At 45.8% G+C, this 23,274-nt stretch overlaps 1 protein-coding gene across 1 annotated transcript in view; it reads right to left on the bottom strand.

Annotated features, from left to right (window-relative positions):
- The window catches only part of LOC115133920 (netrin-4-like), a 35,655-nt gene extending 13,632 nt beyond the window's left edge, over positions 1-22,023 (bottom strand). The window contains exons 1-7 of the mRNA XM_029667352.2: positions 21,334-22,023; positions 20,501-20,960; positions 20,272-20,398; positions 7,617-7,889; positions 5,365-5,491; positions 4,742-4,930; positions 830-1,046 (exon numbers count right to left, since the gene is read on the bottom strand). Coding sequence (XP_029523212.2) covers positions 830-1,046; positions 4,742-4,930; positions 5,365-5,491; positions 7,617-7,889; positions 20,272-20,398; positions 20,501-20,960; positions 21,334-21,403 — 1,463 coding nt within the window. The 5' untranslated portion in view covers positions 21,404-22,023. The remainder of the gene's footprint in view (positions 1-829; positions 1,047-4,741; positions 4,931-5,364; positions 5,492-7,616; positions 7,890-20,271; positions 20,399-20,500; positions 20,961-21,333) is intronic.
- Between the last annotated feature and the right edge of the window lie 1,251 nt (positions 22,024-23,274).

Consider the following 23,274-nt stretch of genomic DNA (forward strand, 5'->3'; position numbering starts at 1 on the left):
ACACCACAGAGAGACGTCTGGGTAGAGGAGACTACACCACAGAGAGAGACGTCTGGGTAGAGGAGACTACACCACAGAGAGACGTCTGGGTAGAGGAGACTACACCACAGAAAGAGACGTCTGGGTAGAGGAGACTACACCACAGAGAGAGACGTCTGGGTAGAGGAGACTACACCACAGAAAGAGACGTCTGGGTAGAGGAGACTACACCACAGAGAGAGACGTCTGGGTAGAGGAGACTACACCACAGAGAGAGACGTCTGGGTAGAGGAGACTACACCACAGAGAGAGACGTCTGGGTAGAGGAGACTACACCACAGAGAGAGATGTCTGGGTAGAGGAGACTACACCACAGAGAGACGTCTGGGTAGAGGAGACTACACCACAGAGAGACGTCTGGGTAGAGGAGACTACACCACAGAGAGACGTCTGGGTAGAGGAGACTACACCACAGAGAGAGACGTCTGGGTAGAGGAGACTACACCACAGAGAGAGACGTCTGGGTAGAGGAGACTACACCACAGAGAGAGACGTCTGGGTAGAGGAGACTACACCACAGAGAGAGACGTCTGGGTAGAGGAGACTACTTCATTAAGGGTCTGATTCAGGTTCGGCATAAGCGTCTGATTAATTATTCATTGATGTCAATGAGAGACTTTCAGGTGAGTTACAGTATACTAAAAGTACTAGTGAATATGCATAGTCTGTGTCTCAAATGGCTCCCTGTTCACTATACATGTGAACAGGGCCAATAGAGAATATAGGGTGCTATTTAGAACGCAGCCTACTATATGAATCCATAGACACTTACCCAGACATAGACACTTACCCAGACAAGCAGTCCCCGGTGTAGGGGTCACAGTCCCCACCTGTACAGTCACACGGTCTGCACCCGTAACCATGGAAGCCCCAGAACCCTACAATGCATCTGTCACAGAGAGGTCCACCCACGCCCGATCTGCAGGTGCATGCCCCGTTGCTAGGGTTACAGAGGTCCTGGCCACCTGAGATCGCGGGTCTAGACCCTACAGGGTGGCAGGCACATGCTGTTGGTATGGGGTAAGAGGAGGGACAAACAGAACAGATCAGAGAGGGAGAGTTTAGCACATTCCTACCATTATATCCAACATACGGAGCTCATTTATTCATGTCTTTAATAGTGTGGCCCTCGGGATAGGTTTCTTGACTTTATTCAGAAAAAATGATACTTCAGTCCATACCATACGTCCCAGACAAAACAACAGCACACGCACGCACGGGAGTATGTATTTAACCCTGAGGATACATCACACCACTGTAAAAACACACTACTACTGTAAAAACACACTACTGTAAAAAGCAAAAAGTAAATAATTATCCCTCCACACTGCCATTTTACTGGTTGTGTGAATGTGTGTGTGCATGTGTGTGTATGTATGTATGTATGTGTGTGTATGTATGTATGTATGTATGTATGTACAGTGCCTTGCGAAAGTATTCGGCCCCCTTGAACTTTGCGACCTTTTGCCACATTTCAGGCTTCAAACATAAAGATATAAAACTGTATTTTTTTGTGAAGAATCAACAACAAGTGGGACACAATCATGAAGTGGAACGACATTTATTGGATATTTCAAACTTTTTTAACAAATCAAAAACTGAAAAATTGGGCGTGCAAAATTATTCAGCTCCCTTAAGTTAATACTTTGTAGCGCCACCTTTTGCTGCGATTACAGCTGTACGTCGCTTGGGGTATGTCTCTATCAGTTTTGCACATCGAGAGACTGAATTTTTTTCACATTCCTCCTTGCAAAACAGCTCGAGCTCAGTGAGGTTGGATGGAGAGCATTTGTGAACAGCAGTTTTCAGTTATTTCCACAGATTCTCGATTGGATTCAGGTCTGGACTTTGACTTGGCCATTCTAACACCTGGATATGTTTATTTTTGAACCATTCCATTGTAGATTTTGCTTTATGTTTTGGATCATTGTCTTGTTGGAAGACAAATCTCCGTCCCAGTCTCAGGTCTTTTGCAGACTCCATCAGATTTTCTTCCAGAATGGTCCTGTATTTGGCTCCATCCATCTTCCCATCAATTTTAACCATCTTCCCTGTCCCTGCTGAAGAAAAGCAGGCCCAAACCATGATGCTGCCACCACCATGTTTGACAGTGGGGATGGTGTGTTCAGGGTGATGAGCTGTGTTGCTTTTACGCCAATCTTTATGTTTGAAGCCTGAAATGTGGCAAAAGGTCGCAAAGTTCAAGGGGGCCAAATACTTTCGCAAGGCACTGTATGTATGTATGTATGTATGTGTGTGTGTGTATGTATGTATGTATGTATGTATGTATGTATGTATGTATGTATGTATGTGTGTGTGTGTGTGTGTGTGTGTATGTGTGTGTGTATGCATAATGTATGTGTGCCTGTGTGTGCACACTTGTGTTTCTCTTTCTCTCAAACACAGTTTGTTTGTTCTTTAAAAGACCGAAGCGAAAGAGCATGCCTGGGGAAAAGGACAGGAATGGGAAAAATGTGCCAGGCATGGAGTATGGCAAACTCATCTATTGTTTTCAATTACTGTCACATTCCTCAAAGATGTGGTTGATCTTCTAGTCCTGCACTGAAAAGTACTCAAGTATTGTCAGTATTGTATAAGTTGGCAATAACATTGTGGTCGCAGTGGTTCTATATTATTTACCTTTTATTTAACTAAGCAAGTCAGTTAAGAACAAATTCATATTTTCAATGACAGCCTATGAACAGTGGGTTAACTGCCTTGTTCAGGGGCAGAACGACAGATTTTTACCTTGTCAGCTCAGGGATTCAATCTTGCAATCTTTCGGTTACAAGTCCTTTCAGTGGCTGGCCCCCAACGCTCTAACCGCTAGACTACCTACCACTAACCTTCCACTACTGCATGTTTTTGTTTCAGCTTAGTGCCGTCATCACACCTGATTCAACTAATCAACTGCTCTTCAACACCTTGCTGACACCTGAATAAGGTGTTTCACTGCTGAGCAGGAGTGAAGACCTGCGGTGCTGCACCTCCTCAAGAGCATTAATGACTATCACAGTTGTAGACAACCCATGTCTGACTTGTTGTTACTACGTTGTTACTACGTTGTTACTATGTTACTACGTTGTTACTATGTTACTACGTTGTTACTATGTTATTACGTTGTTACTACGTTGTTACTACGTTGTTACTATGTTATTACGTTGTTACTACGTTGTTACTACGTTATTACGTTGTTACTACGTTGTTACTATGTTATTACGTTGTTACTATGTTATTACGTTGTTACTACGTTGTTACTATGTTATTACGTTGTTACTATGTTATTACGTTGTTACTACGTTGTTACTATGTTATTACTATGTTATTACGTTGTTACTACTACGTTACTACATTGTTACTACGTTGTTACTACGTTGTTACTACGTTATTACGTTGTTACTACGTTGTTACTATGTTATTACGTTGTTACTACGTTGTTACTATGTTATTACGTTGTTACTACGTTGTTACTATGTTATTACGTTGTTACTACGTTGTTACTATGTTATTACGTTGTTACTACGTTGTTACTATGTTACTACGTTGTTACTATGTTACTACGTTGTTACTATGTTACTATGTGGTTACGTTGTTACTACGTTGTTACTACATTGTTACTATGTTATTACGTTTATAGTTTGTTGTTACTACATTATTAGTTTGTTGTTACTTCGTTTATAGTTTGTTGTTACTACATTGCTCCCTACCACTGAGGAAGTACAGTTCCCGCTCAGCCCAGTCAAAACTGTTCGCTGCTCTGGCCCCCCAATGGTGGAACAAACTCCCTCACGACGCCAGGACAGCGGAGTCAATCACCACCTTCCGGAGACACCTGAAACCCCACCTCTTTAAGGAATACCTAGGATAGGATAAAGTAATCCCTCTCACCCCCCCTTAAAAGATTTAGATGCACTACTGTTCCACTGGATGTCATAAGGTGAATGCACCAATTTGTAAGTCGCTCTGGATAAGAGCATCTGCTAAATGACTTAAATGTAAATGTAAATTGCTAATTAGTTGTTACTATGTTGTTACTACATTACTTTGTTGTTACTATGTTTTTTACTTTGTTGATACTATGTTTTTAGTTTGTTGTTACTATGTTGCTACTACGTTGTTACTATGTTACTTTGTTTTTATTTTGGTATTACTATGTTTTTACATTGTTGTTACTATGTTGTTAGTGTGTTGTTACCATGGTCTGAGGGGTATACTACAAAGCAGGATCAGGAAGTTGGCCAAAATAAGATGGGCATGGTCTAATTGATTCAACAACCATAAACACATATCTGAATGACTTGACCTCTGTTCCCTGCTATCTGACTGACTTGACCTCTGTTCCCTGCTATCTGAATGACTTGACCTCTGTTCCCTGCCATCTGAATGACTTGACCTCTGTTCCCTGCCATCTGAATGACTTGACCTCTGTTCCCTGCCATCTGAATGACTTGACCTCTGTTCCCTGCCATCTGAATGACTTGACCTCTGTTGCCATCCTTGACCTCTGTTCCCTGCCATCTGAATGACTTGACCTCTGTTCCCTGCCATCTGAATGACTTGACCTCTGTTCCCTGCCATCTGAATGACTTGACCTCTGTTCCCTGCCATCTGAATGACTTGACCTCCGTTCCCTGCTATCTGAATGACTTGACCTCTGTTCCCTGCTATCTGGACAGGCAGAGGGTATGTTTTGTCCTCTTACGTGTGCAGGAGTCAGCGGCAGAGCTAGGTCTGCTGGGGTGTCTGTAGAATCCTCTACGGCAGCTCTGGCAGTGTCTGCCCTCTGTGTTGTGGTGGCAGACGTCACACACAGTCCCACTACGCCGTCCCGATGCCAACCACACACCACGGTCAAAGTGACAGCTATCTGCATGGCCGTTACACTTGCACTCTGTAAAAGAAAAAGAGGAAGCGCCTAAGATAATCGTGCAAAACTCTTGACTTTTATGTAAATCATTATTGACGTCAATGGGAGACATGTACAACACAATTTGAGTTAAGTGCAAAGATCTCTAGTCAGAATACCACCTTAAAAGCATTTCTGTTTTCCCATTGTTTCCTTTCTGTCAAAGGAAAAGTAAAGATACTTGGTTTCATTAACATTTGCATCAATGGGGTCATTTCTGAATGTGAATGTTTCAACAACAACAAGACAGATCCCTTTGAGAGCATTGAATAGGTAAAAGAAGATATACCTACTGAATTCTACACGAGTACTACAACTACTACTAATTGAAAAAAAGACATCTGGCTGTGTGTATCGGGTAATGTACTTGCTGTGTACGTGGTTCTGCTGGTTGACCTTCCTGGCCTTGTAACACTCACTCTTGCATTCACGAGGTGCTCCTATGATGCCGTTGGCAGCTTGCCAGGGTTGGTCATTGTAGAGGGGAACACAGTGCTCACAGTGGTCGCCGGCAGTGTTGTGTTTACACACACATTTCCCATGGACCTGCCGCAGGGGAGAGAGCAGTGTATTATGTATGTATTACTGTATTACGGTTCCAGACGGTTACACACAGTCACACACACATTTCCCATGGACCTGCTGCAGGGGAGAGAGAAAGCGATATTTACTGTAATAGGGAACACAGATATAGACACACAAATATTTTGCACACATTTTTTTTTATATGTGACACATATCAATGCCAAAATAACATGCAAAACAGGTAAGCCCCCCCCCTAAATAAATATATATAATTTAAAAAATGTGGGTGGGCTTGCCTGTATTGCATGTTATTTTGCCATTAATACGTGTCACATATCAGTTTGCAAACAATGTAAATATATATATATCATTGAGCTAATAAAGCTGCATATAAACAGGCAGCTCCAAAATGCAGGTGTTTCAGCCGAGCTCAGTGTTTTCTGTGATGATGGGGCAGGCCAGCAAAAAATAGGAACATTGCACTGTGATCGGTTCAGTGTTCTGTCACTTATGGGGACACTGTCAACAGCCTTGGGTATTGGTAGACATCAAGAAGCCGTTTGGCTATTGCCATAGAGTTACATTAGAAGTTCCTTTCCAAGAAGGCTCAAGGTCCGATAAAATAACGTCAAATGACATTATATCTACAGTAGCTTTGATTGGACTGTCAACGTCTTACTTTCTAAAATCTTAGCTAGCAGTCATCGTCATAAATAAAGTCGACAATCTACTGGCAAATCCTTTTTAATCCTTGTCATATGAAGATAAATAATGAAGAGAAATGATAGATAAAATGTATCAGTGCTCATCGGCAACTGGATATAAACATTACACAACAAGTTCGAAAATCGCAAATTCAACAATGAGTTGTTTGGAAGGAATCGGTGACAGTGGCTAACAGCAAGCATCGCAACTGGGAAGTCAGACTGGGAAAGCAAGCATCGCAACTGGGAAGTCAGACTGGGAAAGCAAGCATCGCAACTGGGAAGTCAGACTGGGAAAGCAAGCATCGCAACTGGGAAGTCAGACTGGGAAAGCAAGCATCGCAACTGGGAAGTCAGACTGGGAAAGCAAGCATCGCAACTGGGAAGTCAGACTGGGAAAGCATTGCAACTGGGAAGTCAGACTGGGAAAACATTGCAACTGGGAAGTCAGACTGGGAAAACATTGCAACTGGGAAGTCAGACTGGGAAAACACTTTTTGAACGGTCATCCAACTCGGAGTTGTACATCTTTTTCTTTGATGATCGCCGCGCAAAACAAGGCGAGTCCAAACAGCGTCTTATCTGCTGCTGCATAAGTGATAGGAAGATGGGAGATATGGTCAGCCACATCAGCTATGTTTTTTAAAGAGGCAGTAAACGAGGCTGCCAGACAAGGCTCCGCTGATAGCCAGGTGTAGAGGTGGTCAGGATTCACTCCATGGTGCTGAAAAGAAAGGTCTGCTTTTGGGACAGCTTTGTGTCGACCCTAAACATTTGTGGGCACTGCTTGTCGCCGTTATAGTGCAATGAATGTATTGTTTAGTGTTGTGTAGTGGCTTTGCTGGCATGCATCTAAAAAAAACTTTTAAAATGTTGGTTGAGTTTGACCCACCAAGATTTACATGCTAAAATCGCAAGTGCAGCAGTGTATTTTCTACTTTGCAGTAAATGTGGATTGCACAGTGAAGTGTGGAACACTCTTAGTTATCTTCCCACCACTGTTTGACTAAAGCCTCCAATGTTTACTATATGAGAAATGCTGATGTAATTCCACTGGCAGTTTCTACTCTCAGTGGGAAAAATATGTTGAAGCTACTATATTTTACACTATAATTAAGGTTTCCTCATAGTCATAATCCCGTAATGGAAGGTAAATCTGTGGGTAAATATAGTCTTCAGTAAAGCCTAGAGGCTCCGCATTAAAGCACCACTACACAGATGTAGAACCCAAGGGGTGGTGGGAATGGAGAGTGCCAGAAACAATAACACATTCTCACACACACACACACACACACACACACACACACACACACACACACCCCTGACTGTTTTTGTTAACAGAGTGACGTGATGATTGCAGGCTTTTGGAGAAGCGCTAATAGACACAGAGATAAGTGGTCAGTTGTGATTGGTTGTTTGTGCTGCTCTTCACCCTTACTCACCACGTGATTGATCCTCTGCCTGGCGGGGCGGTACCCATTGGCTGGCACACAGTGCTCGGCGTGCCCGTTGCAGAGGCAGCTGCCCTTGACGATGAAGTCATAGATGGCATAATGGTTCGTGGGCAGTGCCTGGATATCTGGGTCTTTAGCCTGGCAGGGGCAAGGCTGGCGCTGCAGCAGACGCACCCGCAGGTTGGTGACCATCAACTGAGTCTGGGCTGCTGGGCCGTAGGGGTCCAGTGAGTACCAGGGGGACAGGGCGCGATAGATCACCTAGAGAGGGGAGAAGAGTGGGTCAGAGTTCCCGGCAGATCAAATCAAACTTTATTTGTCACACGTGTGTAGACCTTACCGTGAAATGCCTACTTTACATGCCCTTAGCCAACAGTGCAGTTCAAGAAGAGTTAAGAAAATATTTACCAAACAAACTAAAGTAAAAAATAATAAAAAGTAACACAATAAGAATAACAGCAGTGTACAAAATAATGGAGGGGGGGTCAATGTAGATAGTCCGGTGGCCATTTTATTAATTGTTCAGCAGTCTTATGGCTTGGGGGTAGAAACTGTTAAGGAGCCTTTTGGTCCTAGACTTGGCGAAAACTCTATGTACAGTGTGTGCAAATGTAGAAGAGTAGGGAGGTAAGGCAATACATAGGCAAATGGAGGTGAAATAATTACAATTTAGCATTAACACTGTAGTGATAGATGTGCAGATGATGATGTGCAAGCAGAGATACTGGTGTGCAAAAGACCAAGAGGATAAGTAACACTATGGGGATGAGGTAGTTGGGTGTGCTATTTACAGATTGGCTGTGCACAGGCACAGTGATCGGAAAGCTGCTCTGACAGCTGATGCTTAAAGTTAGAGAGGGAGATATAAGACTCCAGCTTCAGTGATGTTTGCAATTCGTTCCAGTCATTGGCAGCAGAGAACTGGAAGGAAAGGCAGTCAAAGGAAGTGTTGGCTTTGGGGATGACCAGTGAAATATACCTGTTGGAGTGCGTGTTACGGGTAGGTGATGCTATGGTGACCAGTGAGCTGAGATAAGGCAGGGCTTTACCTAGCTTTTAGATGACCTGGAGCCAGTGGGTTTGGCGACGAGTATGAAGCGAGGGCCAGCCAACGAGAGCATACAGGTCGCAGTGGTGGGTAGTGTATGGGGCTTTGGTGACAAAACGGGTGGCACTGTGATAGACTATATCCAATTTGCTGAGTAGAGTGTTGGAGGTTATTTTGTAAATGACATCGCCGAAGTCAAGAATCGATAGGAGAGTCAGTTTTACGAAGGTATGTTTGGCAGCATGAGTGAAGGAGGCTTTGTTGCGAAATAGGAAGCCGATTTTTAAAATTTTGGATTGGAGATACTTAATGTGAGTCTGGAAAGAGAGTTTACAGTCTAACCAGACACCTAGGTATTTGTAGTTGTCCACATATTCTAAGTCAGTACCGTCCAGAGTATTGATGCTAGTGAGGGCAGCAATTGGTTGAAGAGCATGCACTTAGTTTTACTTGCATTTAAAAGCAGTTGGAGGCTGCTGTTTGTTAGCACAATGTACAAATAAGGGCCAGATGTATACAGAATGGTGTCGTCTGCGTAGAATCACCAGCCGCAAGAGCGACATCATTTATATATACAGAGAAAAGAGTCGGCCTGAGAATTGAACCCTGTGGCACCACCATAGAGACTGCCAGAGGTCCAGACAACAGGCCCTCTGATTTGACACACTGAACTCTATCAGAGAGGTAGTTGGTGAACCAGGCGAGGCATTTCAGAAGCCAAGGCTATTGAGTCTGCCGATAAGAATGCGGTGATTGACAGAGTCGAAAGCCTTGGCCAGGTCGATGAAGACGGCTGCACAGTACTGTCTTTTATCGATGGCGGTTATGATATCGTTTAGGACCTTGAGCGTGGCAGAGGTGCACCCATGACCACCTCGGAAACCAGATTGCATAGTGGAGAAGAAACGATGGGTTTCGAGATGGTCAGTGATCTGTTTGTTAACTTGGCTTTCAAAGATTTTAGAACGGCAGGGCAGGATGGATATAGGTCTATTACAGTTTGGGTCTAGAGTGTCTCCCCCTTTGAAGAGGGGGATGACCACGGCAGTTTTCCAATCTTTGGGGATCTCAGACTATACAAAAGAGTGGTTGAATAAGCTAGTAATAGGGGTTGCAACAATTTCGGCAGATAATTTTAGAAAGAAAGGGTCCAGATTGTCTAGCCCAGCTGATTTGTAGGGATCCAGATTTTGCAGTTCTTTCAGAACATCGGCTGTCTGGATTTGGGTGAAGGAGAAGCAGGGGGGCTTGGGCAAGTTGCTGCAGGGGGTGCTGAGATGTTGGCCGGGGTAGTTGTAGCCAGGTGGAAAGCATGGACAGCTGTAGAAAAATGTTTATTGAAATGATCGGTTATTGTAGATTTATCGGTGGTGACAATGTTTCCTATCCTCAGTGCAGTGGGCAGCTGGGAGGAGGTGCTTTTATTCTCCATAAAACTTTTGGGAATTAGTACTACAGGATGCACATTTCTGTTTGAAAAAGCTAGCCTTAGCTCTCCTAACTGACTGAGTATATTGGTTCCTGACTTCCCTGAAAAGTTACATATTGCGGGGGCTATTCAATGCTAATGCAGAACGCCACAGGATGTTTTTGTGCTGGTCAAGGGCAGTCTGGGGTGAAGGGCTATATCTGTTCTTAGTTCTACATTTTTTGAATGGGGCATGCTTATTTAAGATGGAGAGGAAATCACTTTTAAAGAGAAACCAGGCATCCTCTATTGACGGGATGTGGTCAATATCCTTCCAGGATACTCGGGCTAGGTCGATTAGAAAGGGCTGCTTGCTGAAGTGTTTTAGGGAGCGTTTGACAGTGATGAGGGGTGGTCGTTTGACCGCAGACCCATTACACACGCAGGCAATGATCTCTGAGATCCTGGTTGGAGACAGCAGAGGGGTATTTAGAGGGCAAGTTGGTCAGGATGATATCTAAGAGGGTGCCCATGGTTACGGATTTAGGGTTGTACACGGTATGTTCCTTGATAATTTGTGTGAGATTGAAGGCATCTATCTTAGATTGTAGAACAGCTGGGGTGTTAAGCATGTCCCAGTTTAGGTCACCTAACAGTACGAACTCTGATGCTAGATGGGGGGCAATCAATTAACAGCCGGGGGCTGAAGGGGGTCTATTACAAGCGGCAATGGTGAGAGACTTGTTTCTGAAAAGGTGGATTTTTAAACTTAGGGAGGAGGCTTCTAATGTTAACATGCATGAAACCAAGACTTTTACGGTTATAGAAATCAACAAATGAGAGCGCCTGGGGAATGGGAGTGGAGCTAGGCACTGCAGGGCCTGGATTAACCTCTACATCACCAGAGGAACAGAGGAGGAATAGGATAAGGGTACGGCTAAAGGCTATAAGAACTGGTCATCTAGTGCGTTCGGAACAGAGAGTAAAAGGAGCAGATTTCTGGGCCCGGAAGAATGGATTCAAGGCATAATGTACAGACAAGGGTATGGTAGGATGTGAATACAGTGTAGGTAAACCTAGGCATTGAGTGACGATGAGAGAGGTTGTCTCTAGAGGCACCATTTAGGCCAGGTGAGGTCACCGCATGAGTGGGGGGTGGAACAAAAGGGCTAGCTAAGGCATATTGAGCAGGGCTGGAGGCTCTACAGTGAAATAAGACAATAATCACTAACCAAAACAGCAATATTGACGTTAGGGAGAGGCATGCGTAGCCAAGTGAGCTGGAGACATGGCGATTCAGACAGCTAGCGGGCAAGGGCAAGCAGAAGGGCCTTCGGGGGATGTCACGATGGAAGGGCCTGTTGAGACCCCCTCGGACGGTTATGTTGGCAGACCAGTCGTGATGGATCGGCGGGGCTCTATGTTGGCAGTAAAAGGGTCCAGGCCAATAGGCAAAATAAGTATTGTAGCCCAAGGAATTGGCTGATGGACCTCTTCAGCTAGCCGGGAGATGGGCCTAGCTCGAGGCTAGCTCCAGGCTAACTGGTGCTTGCTTCGGGACAGAGACGTTAGCCAGGTGTAGCCATTCAGATAGCAGCTAGCTAGCTGCGATTATCCAGTGTAAAGGTTCAGAGCTTGTGGTAGGAATCCTGAGATTCCTGAGAAAAAGCAGTCCGATATGCTCTGGGTTGATATCGCGCTGTGCAGACTGGCAGGAATTGACCGGGCTGAGGCTGGCTGATGTCCAAGTTAACGTTGATGACCGCTAGCAGTGGCTAACTGACTATTAGCAGGTAGCTAGTTAGCTGGCTAGCTTCTGATGGGGGTTCCGGTTCTAAAGTGTAAAAAAGAAAATAGCAGATCCGTACCAAATTGGATGAGGCGGATTGCAGGAGAGTATGTTCAGTCCGTAGATGGGAATTGAGATGAAAAATAATTATAAAAAAGATATACGAAGAAAAAGCTATATATATGGGATCGGACGGGACAAGACAACAGATGTCTGACTGGATTGCAGGAAGCTTGGCCCCAGTGATGTACTGGGCCGTACGCACTACCCTCTGTAATGCCTTATGGTCAGATGCCTAGCCAGGCGGGGAAGCAACCGGGCAGGATGCTCTCGATGGTGCAGCTGTAGAACTTTGAGGATCGGGGGACCCATGTCAAATCTTTTCAGTCTCCCGAGGGGAAATAGCTTTTGTCGTGCCCTCGTCAAGACTGTCTTGGTGTGTTCGGACCGTGATAGATTGTTGGTGATGTGGACACCAAGGAACTTGAAACTCTCGACTTGCTCCACTACGGCCCTATTGATGTTAATGGGGGCCTGTTCGGCACGCCTTTTCCTGTAGTCCACAATCAGCTCCTTTGTCTTGCTCACATTACGGGAGAGGTTGTTGTCCTGGCACCACATTGCCAGTTCTCTGATCTCCTCCCTATAGGCTGTCTCATCGTTGTCGGTAATCAGGCCTACCACTGTTGCGTCATCAGCAAACTTAATGATGGTGTTGGAGTCGTGTTAGGCCATGCAGTAGTGGGTGAACAGGGAGTACAAGAGAGGGAGTAAGTACACACCCCTGAGGGGCCCCAGTGTTGAGGATCAGCGTGGCAGATATTTTGTTGCCTACTCTTACCACCTGGGGGCGGCCCATCAGGAAGTCCAGGATCCAGTTGCAGAGGGAGGTGTTGAGTCCCAGGGTCCTTGGCTTAGTGATGAGCACTATGGTTTTGAATGCTGAGCTGTAGTCAGTGAACAGCATTCTCACATAGGTGTTGCTTTTGTCCAGGTGGGAAAGGGCAGTGTGGAGTGCGATTGAGATTGTGTCATCTGTGGATCTGTTGGGGCAGTAGGCAAATTGGAGTGGGTCTAGGGTATCTGGGAGGATGCTGTTGATGTGAGCCATGACCAGCCTTGCAAAGTACTTCATGGCTACCGATGTAAGTGCTACAGGGAGATAATCATTTAGGCAGGTTACCTTCGCTTCCTTGGGCACAGGGACTATGGTGGTCTGCTTGACACATGTAGGTATTACAGACTCAGTCAGGGAGTCAGTGAAGACACTTGCCAGCTGATTTGCACATGCTTGAGTACATGTCCTGGTAATCCATCTGGTCCCGCAGCTTTGTGAATGTTGACCTGTTTAAAGGTCTTGCTCACATCGGCTACCGGGAGCGTTATCACACAGTCATCCAGAACAGCTGGTGCTCTCATGCATGCTTCAGTGTTGCTTGCCTCGAAGCAAGCATAAAAGGCATTTAGCTCGTCTGGTAGGCTCGTGTCACTGGGCAACTTGCATCTGGGTTTCCCTTTGTAGTCCGTAATAGTTTTCAAGCAATGCCACATCCAACAAGCGTCAGACCCGGTGCAGTCTTAATCCTGTATTGACGCTTTGCTTGTTTGATTGTTCGTCTGAGGGCATAGCGGGATTTCTTATATTAGTCCTGATTAGTGTCCCGCTCCTTGAAAGCAACAAATCTAGTCTTTAGCTTGATGTGGATGTTGCCTGTAATCCATGGCTCCTGTTTGGGGTATGTACGTACAGTCACTGTGGCGACGTCATCGATGCATTTATTGATGAAGCCGATGACTGAGGTGGTATATTCCTCAACGCCATTGGATGAATCTCAGAACATTTTCCAGTCTGTGCTGCAAAACAGTCCTGTAGCATCCGTGTCATCTGACCACTTCCGTATTGAGCGAGTCACTGGTACTTCCTGCTTTAATTGCTTGTAAGCAGGAATCAGGAGGATAGAATTATGGTCAGATTTGCCAAATGGAGGGCAGGGGAGAGCTTTGTACGCGTCTCTGTGTGTGGAGTGAATGTGGTCTATAGTTTTCTTCCCTCTGGTTGCACATGTGACATGCTGGTAAAAATGTGGTAAAACTGATTTAAGTTTGCCTGCATTAAAGTCCTCGGCCACTAGGAGCGCTGCTTCTGGGTTAGCATTTTCTTGTTTGCTTATGGCCTTATATATTTGGTTGAGTGCGGTCCTAGTGCCAGCATCATTCTGTGGTGGTACAGTGCCTGGCAAAAGTATTCATCCAGCTCAACGTTTTTCCTATTGTGTTGCATTACAACCTGTAATTTAAATTTATATTTGTTTGGATTTCATGTAATGGACATACACAAAATAGTCCATCTTGGTGAAGTGAAATGGAAAATGTAAAAACAAAGTGGTCCGTACATATGTATTCATCCATTTTGCAATGAAGCCCTTAAGTAAGATCTGGTGAAACCAATTACCTTCAGAAGTCACATAATTAGTTAAATAAAGTCCACGTGTGAAATCTAGGACAGGGACGGTCTCGCTCTCTCTAATCCCTGTTAGAGAGCATTTCTCCTTAGCAAAACAATCTAGCCACCTGACAGGTGTGGCATATCAAGAAGCTGATTAAACAGCATGATCATTAAAGAGGTGCACCTTGTGCTGGGGACAATAAAAGGACACCCTAAAATGTGCAGTTTTGTCACACAACAATGCCACAGATGTCTCAAGTTTTGAGGGAGAGTACAATTGGCATGCTGACTGCAGGAATGTCCACCAGAGCTGTTGCCAGAGAATTTCATGTTAATTTCTCTACCATAAGCCTGTAACCATGCCAACCCTGGACCTCCACATCCGGATTCTTCACCTGCGGGATCGTCTGAGACCAGCCACCCGGACAGCTGGACCTGGCCCCACTGTGGGCCTTTGCCGCTGACCAGCCATGTGAAATCCATAGATTAGGTACTAATTCATTTATTGTACTTTACCTATTTTCCTTATATGAACTGCAACTCAGTAAAATCGTTGAAATTGTAGCATTTTTCATTTATATATTTTTGTTCAGTATATATCTCATTATAAAATAATTAGAGGGGGGCAAAACCTGACACAGCGCAACACACAGCATGACCTGACACAGCCCAACACACAGCATGTCCTGACACAGCCCAACACACAGCATGACCTGACACAGCCCAACACACAGCATGACCTGACACAGCCCAACACACAGCATGACCTGACACAGAATAACCTGACACAGCATGACCTGACACAGCCCAACACACAGCATGACCTGACACAGCCCAACACACAGCATGACCTGACACAGCATGACCTGACACAGAATAACCTGACACAGCCCAACACACAGCATGACCTGACACAGCATGACCTGACACAGCCCAACACAAAGCATAACCTGACACAGCCCAACAGCATGTCCTGACACAGCCCAACACACAGCATGTCCTGACACAGCCCAACACACAGCATGACCTGACACAGCATGACCTGACACAGCCCACAACACAGCATGACCTGACACAGCCCAACACACAGCATGACCTGACACAGAATAACCTGACACAGCCCAACACAGCATGACCTGACACAGCCCAACACACAGCATGACTTGACACAGCCCAACACAGCATGACCTGACACAGCCCAACACACAGCATGACCTGACACAGCCCAACACAGCATGACCTGACACAGCCAAACACACAGCATGTCCTGACACAGCCCAACAGCATGTCCTGACACAGCCCAACACAGCATGACCTGACACAGCCCAACACACAGCATGACCTGACACAGCCCAACACAGCATGACCTGACACAGAATAACCTGACACAGCCCAACACACAGCATGACCTGACACAGCCCAACACACAGCATGACCTGACACAGCCCAACACACAGCATGACTTGACACAGCATGACCTGACACAGCCCAACACACAGCATGACCTGACACAGCATGACTTGACACAGCCCAACACACAGCATGACCTGACACAGAATAACCTGACACAGCCCAACACACAGCATGACTTGACACAGAATAACCTGACACAGCCCAACACACAGCATGACTTGACACAGAATAACCTGACACAGCCCAACACACAGCATGACCTGACACAGAATAACCTGACACAGCCCAACACACAGCATGACCTGACACAGAATAACCTGACACAGCCCACAACACAGCATTACCTGACACAGCCCAACACACAGCATGACCTGACACAGAATAACCTGACACAGCCCAACACACAGCATGACCTGACACAGCATGACCTGACACAGCCCACAACACAGCATGACCTGACACAGCCCAACACACAGCATAACCTGACACAGCATGACCTGACACAGCCCAACAGCATGTCCTGACACAGCCCAACACACAGCATGACCTGACACAGCCCAACACACAGCATGACCTGACACAGCCCAACACACAGCATGACCTGACACAGCATGACACAGAATAACCTGACACAGCCCAACACACAGCATGATGACACAGCATGACCTGACACAGCCCAACACACAGCATAACCTGACACAGCCCAACACAGCATGTCCTGACACAGCCCAACACACAGCATGTCCTGACACAGCCAGCAACACACAGCATGACCTGACACAGCCCAACAACACAGCATGACCTGACACAGCCCAACACACAGCATGACCTGACACAGCACCAACACACAGCATGACCTGACACAGAATAACCTGACACAGCCCAACACACAGCATGACCTGACACAGACACAGCATGACCTGACACAGCCCAGCATGACCTGACACAGCATGACCTGACACAGCCCAACACACAGCATGACCTGACACAGCCCAACACACAGCATGACTTGACACAGCATGACCTGACACAGAATAACCTGACACAGCCCAACACACAGCATGACTTGACACAGCCCAACACACAGCATGACTTGACACAGCATGACCTGACACAGCCCAACACACAGCATGACCTGACACAGAATAACCTGACACAGCCCAACACACAGCATGACCTGACACAGCATGACCTGACACAGCCCACAACACAGCATGACCTGACACAGCCCAACACACAGCATGACCTGACACAGCCCAACAGCATGTACTGACACAGCCCAACACACAGCATGACCTGACACAGCCCAACACACAGCATGACCTGACACAGCATAACCTGACACAGCATAACCTGACACAGCCCAACACACAGCATGACCTGACACAGCCCAACACACAGCATGACCTGACACAGCCCAACACACAGCATGACCTGACACAGCATGACCTGACACAGCCCAACACACAGCATGTCCTGACACAGCCCAACACACAGCATGACCTGACACAGCATGACCTGACACAGCCCACAACACAGCATGACCTGACACAGCCCACAACACAGCATGACCTGACACAGCCCAACACACAGCATGACCTGACACAGCCCAACACACAGCATGTCCTGACACAGCCCAACACACAGCATGACCTGACACAGCCCAACACACAGCATGACCTGACACAGCCCAACACACAGCATGACCTGACACAGCATGACCTGACACAGCCCACAACACAGCATGACCTGACACAGCCCAACACACAGCATAACCTGACACAGCCCAACACAAAGCATAACCTGACACAGCCCAACACACAGCATGACCTGACACAGCATGACCTGACACAGCCCAACACACAGCATGACTTGACACAGCCCAACACACAGCATGACCTGACACAGCCCAACACACAGCATGACCTGACACAGCCCAACACACAGCATGACCTGACAGCATGACCCAAGCCCAACACAGCATGACCTGACACAGCCCAACACACAGCATGACCTGACACAGCCCAACACACAGCATGACCTGACACAGCCCAACACAGCATGACCTGACACAGCCCAAAACACAGATCATAGCAAATCCCAGGTCATAGTGTCTATAATACTGTAAGGGGTTCTTCTACATAGACCATAGTAAATCCCAGGTCATAGTGTCTATAATACTGTAAGGGGTTATTCTACATAGACCATAGTAAATCCCAGGTCATAGTGTCTATAATACTGTAAGGGGTTCTTCTACATAGACCATAGTAAATCCCAGGTCATAGTGTCTATAATACTGTAAGGGGTTCTTCTACATAGACCATAGTAAATCCCAGGTCATAGTGTCTATAATACTGTAAGGGGTTATTCTACATAGACCATAGTAAATCCCAGGTCATAGTGTCTATAATACTGTAAGGGGTTCTTCTACATAGACCATAGTAAATCCCAGGTCATAGTGTCTATAATACTGTAAGGGGTTCTTCTACATAGACCATAGTAAATCCCAGGTCATAGTGTCTATAATACTGTAAGGGGTTCTTCTACATAGACCATAGTAAATCCCAGGTCATAGTGTCTATAATACTGACCATAGTAAATCCCAGGTCATAGTGTCTATAATACTGTAAGGGGTTCTTCTACATAGACCGTAGAAAATCCCAGGTCATAGTGTCTATAATACTGTAAGGGGTTCTTCTACATAGACCATAGTAAATCCCAGGTCATAGTGTCTATAATACTGTAAGGGGTTCTTCTACATAGACCATAGTAAATCCCAGGTCATAGTGTCTATAATACTGTAAGGGGTTCTTCTACATAGACCATAGTAAATCCCAGGTCATAGTGTCTATAATACTGTAAGGGGTTATTCTACATAGACCGTAGTAAATCCCAGGTCATAGTGTCTATAATACTGTAAGGGGACATAGACCATAGTAAATCCCAGGTCATAGTGTCTATAATACTGTAAGGGGTTCTTCTACATAGACCATAGTAAATCCCAGGTCATAGTGTCTATAATACTGTAAGGGGTTCTTCTACATAGACCGTAGTAAATCCCAGGTCATAGTGTCTATAATACTGTAATAAGGTCACATAGTTGCTGTCAAACTCCACACAGTTGTCACTGACTAGTTGTGTATTAATTTTCCCACTGAGCAAACCATTTCTGTACTTACAGCTTTCTCATAAACATTTATTATTATGTTTTTCTTGGCAGACCTTATTCAATTATTGACATTTGTCAGTAAAACTCATCAATACAACTGTTTATGTCAAATAGTGTTGTGTTCTACTTGTATCCCTGGCTGCCCTGAAAATAAAATGGTAAAACACTTCATTGTGAGGTAAAATATAACAGCTGGACATGCAGATACATTGAAGTAGTGAAAATTAAAAAGCAGATTATTTTCCTGCAAGTCCCTAGGACTGATGAGGAATGAAAATCACGATGCTCATGAATAAACCAACAAGGTCTGTTGCTCTCTGGCTCAAACTTTCCTCTGGCCGATGATACGGCACGTCTAAAAAAAAAAAGACCTCAGGGCGCCTCATCAGAGGAATAAGGTGAACATTGATATTCTACTGATGCATGGATGTCGTCATGGGCTTTGTGCAGCTGAGAAATGTGATCTGAAAAGCCTCCTTCTAGATCTGTTTACTTTAAACACACAGCTTAGTCTGTTTGTTCAACGCTTGTCCCACACACACACACACACACACACAATGATGTAATTGAGCACCACAGCAAACAATTAGATGGCACAGATGTTATGAATTGCCGCTGTGAAGCATTGAGATTGTTTAACAGGTTGTTTCGAACGGGACGCTTTGAAATCTGTCACAGCTCTGTTCTATTCAACCCCCTGTGTCCTGTCCTCCATCTTCCCTGCAGCCACAACGTCCAGCTGGATGTTGCCTTCCCCTGTGTCCTGTCCTCCATCTTCCCTGCAGCCACAACGTCCAGCTGGATGTTGCCTTCCCCTGTGTCCTGTCCTCCATCTTCCCTGCAGCCACAACGTCCAGCTAGATGTTGCCTTCCCCTGTGTCCTGTCCTCCATCTTCCTGCAGCCACAACGTCCAGCTGGATGTTGCCTTCCCTGTGTCCTGTCCTCCATCTTCCTGCAACCACAACATCCAGCTGGATGTTGCATCTTGCAACCACAAGGTCCAGCTGGATGTTGTGTCCTGTCCTCCATCTTCCCTGCAACCACAAGGTCCAGCTGGATGTTGCCTTCCCCTGTGTCCTGTCCTCCATCTTCCCTGCAACCACAACGTCCAGCTGGATGTTGCCTTCCCATGTGTCCTGTCCTCCATCTTCCCTGCAACCACAACATCCAGCTGGATGTTGCCTTCACCTGTGTCCAAAGGCTGTGTGTCTGGGCTCTCAACAATCTTAGTAGCCACAAGGAACTTAAGCTAAGCTTGAAAACAGGCGTTAGACAGTCAGAAGTGGTATAAGTCTCTGACTTTATGTGTCAGCAGGCATGAAGAGGATAGGTAAGTGCAATCAGAGACCCTACAATACACAACTCTAACCTCTCCTCTGGTACATGGGAACGCTCCTGAGTATTTGGAGGTGCAGGCCGCCCCGCTCTCTCCTTTCTCCTTCACACAAGCCTCCTCTGCCAGGCCGAAGGTGTCCTCACAGTCCCTCGCAAAGTACCTGGGTAGAAAACAATTACATCCATCAATAAGATGTGTATTTGACCGTAGAGGGTAATACATCAATTAAAACAGTCATTTCCAAAGTGGTCCTCGATGGTACCTGAGGGTCTTCCAGGTCCTCCCGTGGTCCTGAGAACGCTCCAGCAACATGGCGGCGGGCCGAGGGGAGCGGAACACCAGGATCAGATGCGTGAAGTAGAACTCTGTCTCCAGGTTTAGTTGGAGGGTTTCTGTCTCCGCCCCCTCGGCAGACTGCCACCAGGTATCTGGGTATCGGAATGAGGAATCGGTCATGGCAGAGGCCAGGTGAGCCTGGTGGGGGAGAGCTGCGTTGCACTTGCTGCATTTGGGTGCTGCTGGACAGGAAGTGTCTCTGTGGAAGGAAGAGGTAGAGCTAAACATCTGCTGGTAGGAGCAGTAGGGCTCAGTGGAGTTGACTCCACACACTGACTGGGTGAGTAGTCCTCGGCCCAAGGCGAGGTTCCCCATGGGAGGGTTACAGGCCCGGCCAGCACAGCGGCTCTGGGTCTCTGAGACTGGACCTGAAGAGCTGGAAGGACCTGGGGGGGATAGAGAGAGAGAGAATATATTTTTGGGGGATAAATGTATTTGTATCTAACACAAAATTCACTGTTCCAATTTAAATTAATCTTCACAGATTACGATACCAGCCTGATTAGCCAAAACCATATCCAATATTACATTGACATTTTAAAATGATCTATTGGACAGACATTAAAGCGTTTTTTTAGATGGGAGAGATGCACGATAGCCAACAAACATGTCGAAGCAACATACTCTACGCGATAATCAAATCATCCTCAATGCCTGCATCCGTACTTGGACAGACTCGCGCTAAAGTTTGCGAGTACCAACTCAATCCAAGCCCGCACAAGGATGAGAAAAAATAAACGTTACTATTCCTTTACTTACCAGCCAAAAGAAACGGAGACACACAAAGAGCAATCACGACAAGTAAAGTCCAGCGTCTCATCTTGAACATCCCTGAAGACTGTTCTAGAACATACTGAGACAGTCAGGTAGCCTAGCTGCTGCTTGTGTGAACAGTTGAGAGAGAACAGCGATGAAGGTCTGTTTTTATAGTGACAACAAGTGAAGGCACGTTTCCTCAAGACGATTGACTTTAGCCAAGTGAGCTGTCTCCGAAGCGGCACGACGCCTCCAGCATTAACAAACCGAAGCGGTAATTAGGCCTATTGAAGAATAAAACACTCACCGTCGATTGGATGTCGATCATAAACGATGTCTGCTACCTATCGAATATCATTCAGTTATAACGAAGTCATCACTGTGCATTAATCTAGGTTACAGGTACGCGTCACCGTCTTCAGGCTTGTTAAAGTGTCCAATATCGTTTGTAAAAGGTTGAGCATTCCTGTGTACTCAAATACATCATCAATGTTTGAAAAATAAAATATACATATGGAAAGGTCGAACGCCTAGGCATTTAATAGTCTTTCCCAACAACTGTATGGTTATTTCCCAAATGCTAACCTTATCCCCTCCCTCAGCCCTCTAAATATAGTTCAATCTCAAATGGCACCCTATTCTCTCTTGTCAAAAGTATAGCGTACTATAGGGAATAGGGTGCCATTTGGTTGTTCGACATTTTGTTACGTTACAACCTTATTCTAAAATTGATAAAATTATCATTTTCCTTCATCAATCTAAACACAATACCCCATAATGACAAATTTTTTTGTGCTAATTTATTAAAAATAAAATGTGACATATGCATTAGTATTCAGACCCTTTAATCAGTACTTTGTTGAAGCATCTTTGGTAGCAATTACAGTCTTGAGTCTTTTTGGGTATGACGCTACAAGCTTGGCACACCTGTATTTGGGGAGTTTCTCCCAATATTCTCAGCAGATCCTCTCAAGCTCTGTCAGGTTGGATGGGGAGCGTCGCTGCACAGTTATTTTCAGGTCTCTCCAGAGATGTTCAAGTCCGGGCTCTGGCTGAGCCACTCAAGGACATTCAGAGACTTGTCCCGAAGCCACTCCTGCGTTGTCTTGGCTGTGAGCTTAGGGTCGTTGTCCTGTTGGAAGGTGAACCTTCGCCCCAGTCTGAGGTCCTGAGCACTCTGCAGTATGTTTTCATCAAGGATCTCTCTGTACTTTGCTCCGTTCATCTTTGCCTCAATCCTGACTAGTCTCCCAGTCGCGGAAAAACATCCCCAAAGCATGATGCTGCCACCACCATGCTTCACCATAGGGATGGTGCCAGGTTTCCTCCAGACGTGACGCTTGGCATTCAGGCCAAAGAGTTCAATCTTGGTTTCATCAGACCAGAGAATCTTGTTCATCATGCTCTGAGAGTCTTTAGGTGCCTTTTGGCAATCTCCAAGCGGGCTGTCATGTGCCTTTTACTGAGTAGTGGCTTCCGTCTGTCCACTCTACCATAAAGGCCTGATTGGTGGAGTGCTGCAGAGATGGTTGTACTTCTGATCGTTTATCCCATCTCCACAGAGGAACTCTAGAGCTCTGTCAGAGTGACCAGCGGTCACCTCCTTGACCAAGGCCCATTTCCCCCGATTGCTCAGTTTGGCCTGGCGGCCAGCTCTAGGAAGAGTCTTGGTGGTTCCAAACTTCTTCAATTTAAGAATGACGGACGCCACTGTGTTCTTGGGGACCTTCAATGCTGCAGACATTTTTTGGTACCCTTCCCCAGATCTGTGCCTCGACACAATCCTGTCTCGGATCTCTATGGACAATTCCTTTGACCTCATGGCTTGGTTTTTCCTCTGACATGCACTGTCAACTGTGTGACCTTATATAGACAGGTGTGTGCTTTTACAAAGCATGTCCAATCAATTGAATTTACCACAGGTGGACTCCAATCAAGTTGAAA

Source organism: Oncorhynchus nerka, linkage group LG9a (assembly GCF_034236695.1).
Source record: "Oncorhynchus nerka isolate Pitt River linkage group LG9a, Oner_Uvic_2.0, whole genome shotgun sequence".
In the NCBI taxonomy this organism is placed as follows: Eukaryota; Metazoa; Chordata; class Actinopteri; order Salmoniformes; family Salmonidae; genus Oncorhynchus; species Oncorhynchus nerka.